We start from the raw sequence: 16004 nt of genomic DNA on the forward strand, positions 1-16004 counted from the left end.
TTCCTGCCTGCCAGAGAGGCCGGCCACCAGACTGGCCACTTTCTTGCTCACAGTGACCGGGCCACGAGGCACGGTTATGGGTTACACTTTGCCAACAAGGTCTCTTGGAGCTAAAGGGGGGGATGTTTGAGCTTCGGCTTAGTTTTCTGTTCATCGTTAGCTACATCACAGAGACAAATGACAGTCATTCATTGTTAACATCATGTTTTTTGATATTCAAAATCTAACCTTCTAAGTAACCTTTTTATTATTTTTCTCAGCCAATCCCCTGGAGCATCACTACTACAATGAGAAACAACATTACTGTGAAGGTGAGTTCCCAACAGAGGAACTCAAAGAGTGATTGAAATAAATTTTATTCTGGGTGAAAGTTGGGTCCCTAACCATCTTACCAGTGGATGACCATCTTCCAGAAATCACTGCCATCGTCAGTCAACTGTCCTACATCCTCTGTTCTGTCTCTCCCTCCTTCTCTTACCCGCACTCTCTCTGCTTTTCACCCAGTAGTGGAATACAAACACCCTTATCAGGAGACGAACACTCATCCCCCTGCCCTCCCCTCCCTCCTGACCCCCCCACCCTCCACACCCTCATTTGCATGCATCTGTTTACCTCCTCTTCCCACTCATTCTTAATAGAGAATCCCACTCCTTAATGGTTCGTTTCAGTTAAGATGAACAGGGAGAGTGTAAAATAAACACGTAGTGGAGTGATTGCTCCATACTGAAAACAGCAGTCCTTCATTTCCTATTTTTTCTCCTCTCACTGAACTTCATGTATGTGCGTGGGCAGAAGCAGATGCACAAATTCAATTAGCTGTTTTTTTTTCCCCTTCATATCCTTCCCTCCCTCTGTTTAACCACTAGAGATGGAGGGGAAAAGGGAGGGCTGGGAAATTAAAATGAAGGGGCCTTGGTGTGGTACGTGTCGAGATATGTGGCGCTAACTGTGAGGTTGCATTTGGGAGATAACTCAACTCAAGAGCGCCAAAAGTCCTCACGATTAAGTATTTGCTTCTCCTCGAGGACCAGTTTGTGTGTTTTTGAAGGGACATTTTGCTTTCAGTCGAATATTTTCACTCTGTTAGTGGAGCTATATCAATCTGTAAGCAGCAGATTTCAGACTCTTGGTGCTTTGGGGATATGGTAGTCAGAAATGTAAAGCTTGTCACTACATCAGTGTAGTTTCTACATACTGAGCAGTGGTTTTGCATTTGAGTTTTAAACATAAACGTGAACAAGTTACAAAGCCACTGGTACTGAGAGTAACCAATGCACTTGTGAGGTGTTCACAAACTCAACACTGATCATCACCACCATACACTTAATAGATTACATATGTTAAAGGAACAGTTCACTCCAAAAGCAAGCATACACATTTTTCCTAGTACCTGCAGTGCTATGTATTAATCTAGAGTGTATGTATGCCTTCTTTCCAATATAATGGAACTGGATTGCACTCGGTTTGTGGTGCTTAAAGTGACAAAAAATACACATGAAAAACTCAACAGCAATGTCTATTTAATCCACAGACCTTGCTGTGAGCGGTGTCATGTACAAACTGTTTTCTTTCTACCAAACTACACCCGCTAATCATATGACTGCACAGAAGGAAGCATGCATCTACTGTTAGCACACCTAGCACCACTGAGCTAGCTATTGTTACAGCTCAGCTGAGGAGGATGCCATTGATGTTTGTTTTCTTGCACTGTCACAAGCACAAGCCTCTCGTCCGTGAGTACACGTACGCTTCCTTCTGTGCAATGATGCAGACGCTGGTTGTAGTTCAGTAGAAAGAAAATAGTTCCTACATGAAACTGCTCACAACAAGGTCTGTGGATTATCTTGAGTAACGGGGTCATGATTTCTGGAAAGAGACATTGCTGTTGAGTTTTTCAAATATAATTTTTTGGCGCTTTGAGCACCACAAGCTGACTGCCGTCCAGTTCCATTATATTGAAGAGAAGGTAGACATTTCTACGGTAGATATCACCAACACTAAATCAATCTGTATTGATATACATAGCACTACAGGTAAGAGGAAAAATATATATTTTTGATTTGGGGGTGAACTATCCCTTAAATTTATTCATGTCATTAAATTTGCTAATATTAAATTCATCCATAAATGCCTAAATTATGAGGTTTCTCAGTGGCCTGTTGGTTCCTCTCAAGGTTACTGTCTCAGTACCACAGGGTGCATCTATTGGGAGCCTTAAGGTGCCCTTTTGTATTTCCCCATTTGGAGTTTTGGCTTTTGCTCTTTGTGGGTTTTACGTCCCTGCCAGAGATCTAGGGGAAGGAGGGAATCACTCAGTGAAATGGAGGGAACTTTCAAAAAAAAAAAAAAGGCGAGCAAAACAAATCGCAAGCTTAAAGGAAGTTTATTCAAAACGGAAACGGGAAGGAAAAACCGGATCGCCTGTAGCAGGGACACACAAAATAAAGAAAAGATTCAACACAGCCAACAAATATCACCGCACTTAGCCAAACTCTTACTTATTATCCATGTCTTAGAGACACGCAACTGTCACAGCCTTCTGGCCCACTGGCACTACTCCTCCTCCTTCTTCAGTTCAGCTTCTTGGATGAGAGGCGAAACATCTTCAAGAAACGTGAGCAAGTCCAGTTGCCTTCGATATAGCACTTACGATAACTCACAGGATTTGTCCCTGTGGTCAAAATTCAGGAGTGTGACCATTACTCTGTATACATCCACGGAAAGCTTTGAGCATTGCATTGTGGGATGCCTGCTTCATGTACCTGCATCTCTTTATTCCACCTGACCATCCTGTCACCACCCTTTATTCCTCATGTCACCTCTTTTCATACTGAGATCTCAGCTCAGATATGAAGTTCAACCCTTTTACCCTTTACGGTTTTTGGTGCCACATTCCTCTGAATTCCCATGACAGCCTTTTAGAAAAAAAACCCCAATCTCTTATGTCTGTGTTTTAAAGTTCGAGTCACATGATCTTTAGTTTGTTCTCCTGTTTTTCCTCTGTAGCTCGAGGCTATTCGTGGACCCCCAGGAACCGCCGACCGGAGAAGCTCCGCGATTCGCTGAAGGAGTTGGAGGTACCCGCCTCCTCTGTTAAACCCTCCACCGGCTCCCCTCCCAGCCTCCCCCCCGTCTTCTTCCTCCCTCTGGGGATTTTCGGAGTTTTCCCTTTCCGAAACGGCCGATTGATTAACAAATAGGGGCATTCTCTCTCCTTTCTCCCTCTCCCTTCACTCTCCCTGTCGTTCCCGTTTGTTCTCCTCTCTCCCTCTCCTCTCTCATCACCTCTCTTTCGGCCGGGCTCTGTCATCGAGGGGGATATTTGAGGGGATCAGGGGGCTGCAGGCTGCCCCCTCATCCCTCCTCTTCCTCCCTCCTTCTCTTCCTTCTCCTTCCCTTCCTCTCCCCCCATTCATCCCCCTCTTCCTCCACCCCCCTACTCGTCCCCTCTGTACTTGTGGCAGCACAGACCTAGCTTTGTTTGCTGGAACCTGTCTGTGGCTGTTACACACACGCACGCTCCCCACCCATCCACCTCCCTCCTCCTCTCACCCGTAACCATTGTCTGAAACTAGAAACACCCCAGCTCACCTCCACACCCCACCTCTTCCTCCTCCTCCTCCTCCTCCTTCTCCGTCCCTCTCTCCTCCCATCCAATCACCCCAGCTGGGTTTGGAATGTGGCAGGAATGACTGACCTTACACACACACACATGCACACAAGCAGTCCTTACCTGCATCCTCTTTCAACTCTCTCCCAACCCTCCATGAACAGGAACTGCAGCAGCAGCCACCTGTGGTGACAAGTGTCCGTACTGTGTACCACCAAGATAATTAATACAAGTATGAGCGACACTGGCATTAAAAAAATATGGAAACTTATTGAATAAACCAAAGTTCACTGTTTCACAACAACAGTGGCAACCAGACGTCTGTTTTTTCCCCAACATTAAAAGATACAAATTTCCATTTGTTTCCAAAAACCTTAACTACCTCTTTAAACCAAATTCAGTGTTGCTCTCAGCATCGGGTTCGTGTTGCTGTGGTGACTAGTTGCAATGGATGCTTGGACTCGAGTTTGCTTCTGTTTGTCCTGTTTTTCTCAACGTCTCTGTCTTTCCCTGTTTTTCTGTTATGCTCATTCAGGAACTGTTGCAGACCAACACCTGCGTTCACACCAGATGGAGGAACAAGCATTGCTGCCAGGTACACACCCTCCTCAGCCCACCACCCACTGTATACGCATGCACACTAACACACACACACACACACACACACACACACACACACACACACACACACACACACACACACTCTTTTCAGCTTCAGAAAGTGGCAGAAGCTAAGTGAACCTCCCATGGTCCGCCCAGACCAGGCCTCAGATAAAGAGCTTCAGTGGACTGTAATACCAGTCGCCAGTATTATGTCACCATATTTGTGATGTGACACTTTTTGATCCCCTAAGGCTTATTCTCATGTTGCTTGTCAGGGTAAAAACAAGTCTTTGTATTTGGACATATATAGCGTTTCAGTGTATTCATATGCTTCATATTTCATCCTCTTCATATCTTTAACCAAATGAGTTTTAGAACCTTGATAGTTTCTTAGATGTTAAACTTTGTTTTTATGTCAAAGTCAAGCTAAATGAAGTCAATTTGTTATTATTTATACAGCCCAATATCAAAACAAATTTGTGTCAGAGAGCTTGAGGCAAATTCAGTATGGACAGCATACAACTATCCTTTGCCCATCAAATTGCCAAAGGAAAACTCTCTTTAAAAAGACTTTCAAAGGGAAAATACAAGAAACCTCTGGAAGAGTACCAGATGTCATGCGTACAAAAGAGACCAAAATGGCAAGAATTACAGCAGGGAAATCCCATGTGCCAATATTATGTGACGCTTTTGACCATCCACAGTCAAATAAACCCACAGATGCCTTTTTATATTTTGTAGTAATGCATTTTGAAGGACTGGGAACCTTTAGCTTTGACAAATGTCTTTGTGCCTTTAAACCCTTGTTTACTCAAGGAGTTTTTGGCTTAAGTCAAGATCAGTGAGCGATGCCTACTTGATAAACTCTCAAACAGTTTCGTTAATTTACTTTATATTAATATGACGTATGCTTCTTCTTTCTTTCCAGGTTTGAACAGCTTCATCTCTGTTAACTGTAATCTTGTTAAATTATTGTTTTGTTGTATGTATGTGTGTGTGTGGTACCTGTAGGTGTTGCTGAGCAGTGGAATACTGGTGGCCTTGACCCTAAATGGACCACAGCTTGAACAAGTGTACATAGACCGCACATTAGTGGGTCGAATACCAGCTAGCACCGTCACTGATGGTGAGTTACAGGCACTCACACATGGTAAAATAACAATGACTTAGTTTAGTTTAGTTTAGTTTAGTTGAGAAGGGACAGTGCAAATTAGTAAATACACGTGGTATAAAAGTGCCAGAATTAGCCAAAAGGCTATTTTTCATCTGTAGTCACTTGGACAAGATGTTACACAAGGCTACCTAAAATACAACAAAGCACAAAAAACAAACAAAAAAGAAAGACAACGGCATACAGTTTAAAAGACTTCTTTTAACACATCACAAGAAATGATTTTAACATGATTTTTTTAGTCACAAGAATATGATGATCATCAAAAGTGTGATTCAGTGCTAAAACTTGAGCAATATAAAAGTACATACAATTTTAAAAAGCCATAGAAGCAGTAAGGACATATTTCCAAAGTTCCATCAGAAATTAGGGGTGTAAAGTTACATCCATCTGGATTGATATATCAATTCAGTAATCAGTGATCCAACATAATCGATGCAGAGTAAAAGCATTGATACTTATCGTTATCTTTAGGATACAACTTTATGTTGAAATTCCCATGGCATGTCTGTGTCACCATTTCCGTCCAAGCACACCTCCTTTCTAAACAGTGAAACAGTGTTGGTGGACTAGCGTCACACAGCCAAGAAAAAGACAATGAAGGCACCTACTGATTTACTCGAATTATTTACTCCAATTAAAATCGTATCGTGGCAGACATTGTGTTGTCAGCAGGTGTTGTATCATCGTTCAAAGAATCGATATCATATCATATCATGATGAAACATGTCATTTACACCCTGACTCGATCAGTTTGGTTGGTCCAGGCTTCAGGAAGATTGTGTTTTAGTCTTTGGTGTACAATGTACATTATATGTGTTTATTTCTACGAAAGAAGGTTTTTTACTCTTTGGGTACCAATGCGGGATTAGTGCTTTGAAGGCTTAAGACATTTTTGACTGTGATTTTGGTTAATTTGGTGCCACTGATGCTAATCAGAGCTGCTGCATAACCATCATGCCTGTTATGGCAGTAAAGAATTCTTTCTCCTGTATTGTAGTGATGTTTGCATTCACTGAATGACATTATGGTTTATGTATGACTTAAATATTCCAGAGGTTCACCGTGGTTTAAGCAGATTTAGGGACACAAACATCATTGTTTCCACCACATGGCTGGGCCACCTATCTCTGCCCACAGCCGCACACACACACACACACACACACACACACACACACACACACACACACACACACACACACACACACACACACACACAGAACCAAGTACAGGGACATTTGCATTCAAATGTTTAGTGTTTTAAAACCACAAAACCATCAACCCCGCACTTTCTCTCACTCTGTCAGCACAGATTGTGTGTTTACACCTGCTCACCACACACACACACACACACACACACACACACTCTCCCCCCACTCTCCTCACCACTTTGTCACGCAAACACACTCTCACACATACTAGGCAACTCACACACATAACAGGTGCCACAGGTGAGCGAGACGACTCTGCCAGCTAATTGCGGGCAAATCCTTTTGTGCTGTGTGTGTCCAGGGGCCTTCCCTTAAGAGCATCCATCAGTGTTTTTCCCTCCATCGCGCGTTCCTCCAGGGAGTACCACCCCCCCTCACACTGTGCTCCCTCGCTCTGCAGACCTGGCAGGAGAGAATAAGGGACCGTGGACACCGGCCCAAATCTGCTAATTATTTCTTTCTTTCTGTATCAATTATTTGTTCATAACACCACCCTCCCTGCTTCCGTCCAGGGTCTCCAGACACCTGATAAAGCCCCCATAGTACACACACACACACACACACACACGTTCTCACATGCATACATATGCAATTACAGACTTTTCTTTTATATAGACCAACAAGCACTTACTGTATGTCCACTCACATTTACAGGCACACAGAGAACACGCATGCACACGCCCACGTACACAGTACTGAGGCACGCGCACACACACACACACACACACACACACACACACACACACACACACACAAAACCAGGTACACGTACACTCACTCACCTCCCACTGCGCTCCATTCAAAGCCTCAGAGGCACTAATTATTAGAGTAATGGTTTTGAGAGGGTGGGTTCCGGGGATTGTGTGTGTGTGTGTGTGGGTGTGGGTGTGTGTGTGTGTGGGTGTGTGGGGTGGTGTAGTAGGTTTGAGGCTGTTCTCACATCTGTCACTTGTTAAATTAGCCTTAGACAATTAGAGTAGAGAGCCACACTCAAACACATTCACAACCTTACAATTGCTGAAACAGTTTACAATTACGATCAAGTGGTGTGTGTGTGTGTGTGTGTGTGTGTGTGTGTGGGGTGTTGACATACACTAGGTGGGTTTGTCTTATTGTTGTCTGTATGCATTTGTTTATTCAGTCGCTGCAATGTCAGGTCAATTTTTAAAAAGTCAAATTTTGCAACGGGCTGCAACTAATGCTGTGTTCATATGAAATCAGGCAGACAGTAGACGGCAAACGTAAAACAGCTTCTGGACGGCAAAGGAAAAGCAAACAGTCCGATGGCAGGAAGGTAAAATGAAACATCACGTCACGATATGTTGCGATGGCATAAAGGTTATTTTCATGAGTTAGTCTATGAAATAGAACAAAGCAGTGAAAAATGCACTTCATAACTTTACAGCAGCCAAAGTGAAGTCATCAAACTGTTTGTTTTATCTGACAAACAGTCCAATACCAAAAGAAATATTGAATTTATTATCATTTCTCATTGAAACCTCATATCTGAGAGGCTGAAACCAGCAAGTATTTGACATCGTTGCTTGAAAAGTGACCAAAATAATTGCTAAATTATAAAAATAGTTTCTGTTCAATTGTCTCCGATTAATTGACTATTCGTTTCAGCTCGAGTCAAATCTTAAATAAAAACAGTAAGTCACTGTACAATGACAGAGAATTCATTTACATTTTCGGAACAGGATTTGACAACTTTCTAAAGCAAAAAGGTTACAGTAGCTGAATGCTGAGAAAAATCCTCTTTCTGATTTGCATGGATCCGTCTGAATGTGAGGCCTGCTGCGTATTTGTCTCTCTGAGACAACGAGCAGCCGCATCCAAATCTGTTTTTTTGTTTCACGATGTGACAAAGCTGGCTTACCGTCTGCTCGTAAACTTTGTATGCTCAGTGCTGGTTACCTTCCTGTTTCCACCATGAGCTGTGATTGCATCATACAGAGCAGTAGATTACACATATTTTACACCATCAAAGTATTACCGTCTTCCTTTGGCCGATGGCTGGGCCAAGCTGCGCATATGCTCCACGATTAAGCATCCTTAAGTGATTTTTCATAGCCGGTTTCATTTACCCATGTTTAAATGTGCTTTGGTTAAGCCCATTGGCCTCTTATGTCAACATGCTGCTGAGGAGATGGCATTAAATGGATTTAGGGGACTGTGTGTGTGTGTGTGTGTGTGTGTGTGTGTGTGTGTGTGTGTGTGTGTGTGTGTGTGTGTGTGTGTGAGTGTATGAGGCTGTGTGCATGCTTTAACATGTTGTAGGTTTGTTTTATATGGTTGTGAGTGTGAATGTGTGTTGGTGTGATTAACTGAGACTGCATACAAAATTGGTTGCAGGCTTGCACGTATAAATGTACATGCAGCTATCTGCATGTGTGTATGCGTCTAAAGAGTATGCATGTGTACATGTGTATATATAAGTGTGTGTGTGTGCGTGCACGCCTGGGTGTGTCGGGGTGGGTCATGAAGGTCTGGCTCTTAATGCCAAATCAGCCACCTGGTCCCAGATTGGGCTGCAGCCTGGTTTCATATCCCCCTCTTCATTTGGGAATGAATGGGATTAAACCTAATCCCGTTTATAGACACCCATAGAGATCAATACTAAACTGCATTTAACTTGATTTGTCTGTAATCTATTACAAAGACGCTTACTATTGCATTAAATGCTGTTTCAGAAAGCCAAGGCATCATTAATGGCTGTATTTTTGCGATGGTTTAAGCCTTGCACCAGTTTTCATTACAAATGCTTTATAATCCAACTTCAACATAAGGACAGACTGACTCAATTGACCTGATTTAAGATGCTAGTTTTCCCTGTATTTCCGAGTAATGTTTCCCTTCCCTCTTGAATATTTGCATATTAATTTGAAATTTTCACACAACAGGATGATTTGAAGTGTAATCATACCAATACCCGCACGTTTATAAATACACACATGCCATGGTTAATTGGCGGTTAGATTTCTAAATCTCGGGGTGCAGCCTTACTCGCTCAACTCAAAGCAGGATATCTGAGAGACATGTGTAACAACCCCCCTCCTTTCCATTTAATTGGTTTCATAAACAGATTAATTTGAAGGAGAGGGGGGCTTAATTGCTAATCAGCGTTTCCATGCAGCTCCTGAAGAGTTGAACAGGATCAAGTGTGTTCTTCTACCACAAAAAGGCCTTTAGAGCCTGCAGTACACTGACAGGGGAAGAGAGCCGAGAACAGGGGAGGAAAGAGATACAAAGAGTACGGGAGGCAGTAGGAAGGAGAGAAGAGAGGATGCAGGAAGGTGAGGAGAGGAGGAAATTAGGTGAAAGGGAAAGAGTAGGGAGGAAGAAGTAAGGGAGAGGAGAGGGAATCAGGAGAGGCGGAAACTTCTGTCCTCCCACTCCAAACTAATCAAAACTCAAACATAATAAAGAAGTGGAAACATAAAAAAGAACATGTAACAAACTTGACCGTCAAGAGTTATAAAGTGTTTTTGGACCAAACCATTTTGAGGACTCCTTGAGAGGAACTGCCTGCTTGAAAGCTCCCCCAAGAAACTACACACTTCTGAGGGCTGGTTTTCTGTTTGCATTCACACCACCAATAGAAACACTGAAGTGATGATCTGCAAGCCAGCAGGCGGTTGGTTTAGCAACGCCACTTTCACCTTAATGAGTCAAAATTGCATTGTATTTCCATCATTGCTTCATCGTCAATCCATTTGTTGTCTTCTTCCATTTTTTGTTACAAGCTGTTTGTGTCTTGTGTTGTCTGTTGTTTACACCGCTAACAGTTTTTAAAAATGGCAGTCATCAATGCTGCATTGGCTGAGTTTGTCCAGTCAGCATACACTTATGTCACTTGTGGCTCTTCTTTTGCTGGGAGAGTACCTACTCTGAAACAGAAGCTAAAAACGTCCCTCAAAATGGCACTCTGAGAACTATGATTGCTCTAGTTCTTACTGTACGAATACACCAAAAGGGGGGCTCTAAGAACTATGAAAAATGACGAAAGACACATAGATAACCTGCCTCCAAAGAATTCTGCACCTCCAACACAGAAACTTCAAATTAAAAGCACATATTAAAATCACAGTCGCAGACTTCTGATACAAAAATGAGGACAGGTTTTTAAAACCAAGGCAGTTAAAATCTATAAACTCTTTATTAAATAACTGTAAAAACAACTATAAAATGCTAAAATATTCATCATTTCATTTCCCTCAGATGTAAGCTTCTGAGATTGTTAGTCCAGAAAGTCTATAAGTTTACTAAGGAGGTTGTTGTAAAATTGGCCTGTCAATACCAATGTAAGAGAAAAATGTTGCTGCTAGATGTGTTATGTCTGTCCTTTTGATGGAGCTCCTGTCTTTATGTCAGGGGTCTGCAACGTTGACTATCAAAAGAGCCATTTTTGGCCAAACAAGCTCTTGAATATTCTGTATTGGGCCGCAAAACTTTTGAGCATAATGAAGGTGAAGTCTAAATTTGCCAATTAACATTACAAATAGGTCTAAATGAGCCTTTATTGATATGTTTTACCATAAGGTGGCTACACTCCGCAGTGGGCTATGTATGATAGTTTGTTACCTAAACTTTGGAGGGTTGGCGGTAAAAGCAAATGAATATATCCACGCACTGTTAAATTCTCTACTGTCCTCCAAGACTTTTTTTCAACCTGGAACCCATAGCTAGCTTAGCGAGGGAGATCCAACACAAGCTATCGCTACTGAGGTTCGGCAATTTTTAAGTAAAAGGTGATAGGTCATATGACGCACATTTAGATGATGAAATGTAAAAACTTTCTTTAATCTGTGAATAGGCTATACATTTTTACATTGGACAATGTAAAAATCCCTCAAGGCCTATGACAGTGTAAATGAAAATGCTAAAAAAAAATTGATTAATTACTATATAATTAATTGCCAAAGCCACAGGGGGCCACTGGAGAGGGGTGAAAGAGCCACATGTGACTCTGCCACAGGCTGTCTTCCCCTGATTTCTGTTCCTGGAAATTATTAGGCTTTCAAAATATGGAAATGTCCATGTATACTAACTTCTATTTTAATGTATCTTATTTCAAGGCATCATGTTTTACTGTAAATAGACAGATGGCAGTCCAGACTGCGCAGTAATCACTGTATATATTGACATTTTTTTGTCCTGATTTATGGCTGTTTGTCACCTCAGTGATACACAGCTGTTTGTTTTGAATCATGACAACCAGTGACATTTGTGGTGATGTCATTCCCAGCGGTGCTGAGCGATCGGCTGATTCTGCTGTCCCTCCTGGAGCAGAGCCAAGTGGCTGCAGTCTACCTCAACCAGAAGAACCAGGACTCCCCAGAGACTGGCAGGCGAACAGACAAACTCTCCCCCTCTGAAATCAAGGTACAGTGGAACACATTGATGAAGTGAGCATGAGAAATGTGTGTGGGCCCGAGCATTTGTGTGTGCATTACGGCTGGTGGTAGTGAAAAAAGCGGCAGTCAAAAGGAGAAAGCAGTGACAAAAATGAAAGGTGTTAACATGTCATCATGTATCACCATCCAATTCCCTTCTTAATCTTACCTGAAGAATGACATTTCCAAAATGATTTTTTTGTATTTATTTCACATTTAATCCGTTCAAGTGTAACCTGGAAACAAACAAACAAAAAAAGAAAACACAGTACGATTCAGTCACGTCCTTTCAGTAGGTGGCATACAGCGAAAATATATTTGAAACATAACATAAAAGGCAGAACATGGTTACTTTCTATACCAAAACCAAAAATCCCAAACATACTAAACCTTTGAAACCTGAGTCCTTTTTACACAGAGATCACGCTATAGGGCCACTACTAAGTCCCTTCTTTATGCCTCCTTCGCATTTTTACACAAACCCAAATGACAGCATCATAAGTCCGCTCCAGTGTGTGATTTTAAATAGCATCTGGGCATCGCGAAACCAAAGAGGCATGACGTTTTACACAACAGTGTCGGCCTCTATTTTGACATATACAGTGGCATTAACATTGCAATTACAACCATTTACCATCTCAGTTATATGGCACCTAATCTCATTCTCTACTCAGACGGTAAGGAGCTCCCGAACCTCATTGTTTTCCCAATTTGTGTACATTTTCGGCCGCTGTTCTTCTTTGAGATAGCCACTAAGAGCTCCTAGCTGCCTTACTCGTCGTCAAAACGTCAAACCCGTCCTGTCCATGGTGTCCTGCTGGCTGTCCTGTTTATACAGAAATAATTTTGGCGTGTTACTACCTCCCGTAGTAACCAGCATTACTTGTACGTTCATGGTAAAGGAGGACTTTAGATATGTCACTTTTCTCACATTTATCGTAGTAGTACAGTGCCCGTTTAAAACATGCCTGTTCAGAACAGGCTGATGCTTGTTGGTATTGGTATTGCTACCTGCAGCTTTTTCCAGAACTGCTCATCCTTAACAACTTCACACTGAGCAGTGCACTTCTTTGGTTGCCGAGAAACACACCTTGACGCCAAACAGCCATAGATTTATGATGATGTTTAGATATGAAAAATATTTAATAATGTTGCTATTTTTACTTGCTGTACCCCAAAAAAACTTGAGGGCCCCAAAGCACCTTAAAAGAATGCAATGCAAGGGAATACTACTTACTTCAGTGTACTTCTACTTAGGAGAAAAACATTCTTTTCCTTGTAATACATTTATCTGACAGAGCAATGTTGCTAGTTACACTGCTAATTTAGATTTTACTCACAAAAAATAATTAAAATATGACACATTTTTATTCATTAAACTATAGAGCATTATATTAGAACTGAAAGCTCCACCTTAAACAGACGTTAAGTAAATTTAAGCACATTGCACCTTCTTCACTTCATATTGTTCTCCTCCTGCCACCTGCATTCTTAAACACTTGTATTCAATTTTTTAATGCTTGTATGGCATAGAAAGAAATTAGACACACTGGACATCACATATGCAAATGATTTAATTTATTTGTCTTGTTTTAAATTAGAAGATTATTACAACAAAATTCATCAACATCAGTTTGTTGAGTAAAGCTATTGAATGTATGGGGGCACCACACTGTATAGGAGTGAATTTATTGAATATTTTTCCAATGAAATTCCCCAAAATCATGCAAAAGCACACACTGTTGCCACACTAATTGTCATAGTATAACCAACAGGAGACCACTGATGTGTGAAATGATTGTGGGAACACCACACTTTATAAGTGTGAAGTTACTGAATAGTTTTGTGTTTTCTCTTTTGGGTGTTGCATGGTCCCTGCGCACTTGTCTCACAGACAGCTCCGCTCGGAGGACCATGTTATCTGTCCAGCTTGGAGAACAGCTCATTTTGATTAAATGTAGCTCGTTGTCTCAGTTGGAAAGAAAAGTCTGTGTTTGACTTATGAGTTATTGATTTGGGAAGTTCGAATTTGTATTAATCTTCTCAACTTTACCAAACTGCTTTAGTCAGGCAGCTGCTGTCCCCTCCTCCTGGTACTGCACACTGCCACTTAATCTGGTAGTGGCAAGAAGTACCAGTTAGTACTGGCCTCCTTTCACTCCTGGTTATAACTTAATATGGATAAGAAATACATCAAAGATCGCGGCTACTTGAGAGCCCCGATGCCCCATCTGCTGCTGCAGAGCCACAGAGCGTTGTTGGCTTCTTTATTCAAAGTTTTACGTGTCCAAATAGCACCAGATTCGAGGAGGCACACCTTTGGGTCAGCAGCAATACATACACCAAGTGAAAAGTAGAGATGATGAATGATTCCTGATATGCCAAGGACACACATCCCTAAAATAAGTGTGGATATTAATGGCTTGTTTGGCAGTTAACAGTTTACTACCCACTATCAGTATCTATAGGTACTATTTCTTTATGGACTTTTGATATCCATATATTCTATCCATTTGGCCTTATACAGTTTGTAAATGATCAGCGTTTGCCCAATACCTGTTTTTTTTTTAGCACAACAGGTGCACAGAATCCATAGTTTATGTTCAGTATAGCCATATGTGGCATCTGTGGTTTAGATATACCTCTAGCTCTCTATGTGTTTGCCGTTTCTGTCTATTAATCTCTCATAAAGGTGTGTATTGAGAGGCAGTGTGATCTGAAGGTGTTTGTGTAGGTTTTAGTAACAGGTCTGATTATGTGCCGTCCCGTTCTTCCCTCCCCCAAAACAAACCTACACTGTGTCCTCCTTCACTAGCTGGCTAACCGCTAACCCTGGCATTATCACATTACTGCCAGGCCCTTTTGTTAAGGTGTGTGTGGGTGTGTGTGCGCGTGCATGTTGGTGTGTATAAAAGCAATCGTTGCCGCCGTGCGTCTGTCTCCAGAAGCGGAGTCCTGATAAGACACCCCCACCACCCCATATTGTACATCCCACACCTCTGTCAATGCATGTGCATGCAACCTGCGACACACACACGTGTGCACACGTGCACACCCGACTCCCCATCCCCCACAACAAACACACATCCACACACACACATACACATCGCCCTGGTCCAGTGGGCTAAGCTGGAGAAGGGAGAGTGGGGGGCGTTGAGGGGGGGTTAAACTAATCCGGCCCACAGAAAGTGGTTTTTGATTATTGCTGACCAGCAAACGCCAGCAGAGAGAAAAAAACTAGAGGAGGGAAGAGATGGGTAGGGATGGTGGGATGGAGGGGGCAGGGGGTGGGGGGGGACAGATAGTGTGTTATTAACCCAGTGATTTTCAGATTTTTTTTTCTTCTTTTCCATTTCTAATCTGTCAGTGATCTCCCGTTCAGCTGTTTGGGGCTACTCTTTGTTCCCTTTATCATCAGATGTACTTCCATCATTTTAATTCATCTCTGTATTTTGTGTCCAAGGCAAATCCTCCCCACCCCCCCACCCAAGGGGGCAAGAAGGGCAGACATGGACCACTGAACCTCCAGCTTGTCGATTTACTAATTTCTGCATGTTTCAGTGCTTTAAACCATTTTTTTGTACAGAGGGGTACGTTGTTATTTTTTCATATGGATTTCCTATGACACCGCTGCATCTCTGCTTTAACGACATGCCCCTCTGTCAGGTCCTCACTGCTCCTCTACACTGTGACACAAGTCATAGACGTGGTATGTGTGAGTGGATGGATGTGCGTGTGCTAATGTGTGCGTGTTAGCCATTGACTCTGGTAGCTGATTCATTGTGTTAGTGAGTGTGACTGGAGATAAAGAGTGCATGAAAGGCCTGTATATGAGGGGTGTGTGTGTGCGTGTGTGTACGTGTGTGTACGTGTGTAGAAGAAATGAGCTGTGGTGTACATGAAAGGCAGGGTCACAGTGTAAGACCTGCAATTTCACCTGCTTTAAAAGTGCTCCTGGATAGAACACTGTTTGTTTAATGGTGTGTGTGGGTGTGTGTACGTGTGTGTGTGTG

General features: G+C 42.3%; 1 protein-coding gene across 7 annotated transcripts in view; it reads left to right on the forward strand.

Moving 5' to 3' along the window:
• LOC125903203 (WD repeat containing planar cell polarity effector) overlaps window positions 1–16004 on the forward strand; it is a 113151-nt gene that overhangs the window by 40469 nt on the left and 56678 nt on the right. For all 7 annotated transcript variants that reach the window (XM_049599970.1, XM_049599964.1, XM_049599968.1 and 4 more), the window contains 5 exons: window positions 261–311; window positions 3007–3077; window positions 4146–4205; window positions 5225–5339; window positions 11844–11980. In XM_049599970.1, the coding sequence (XP_049455927.1) occupies window positions 261–311; window positions 3007–3077; window positions 4146–4205; window positions 5225–5339; window positions 11844–11980 (434 nt within the window). The remainder of the gene's footprint in view (window positions 1–260; window positions 312–3006; window positions 3078–4145; window positions 4206–5224; window positions 5340–11843; window positions 11981–16004) is intronic.

Source organism: Epinephelus fuscoguttatus, linkage group LG16 (assembly GCF_011397635.1).
Source record: "Epinephelus fuscoguttatus linkage group LG16, E.fuscoguttatus.final_Chr_v1".
Lineage (NCBI taxonomy): Eukaryota > Metazoa > Chordata > Actinopteri > Perciformes > Serranidae > Epinephelus > Epinephelus fuscoguttatus.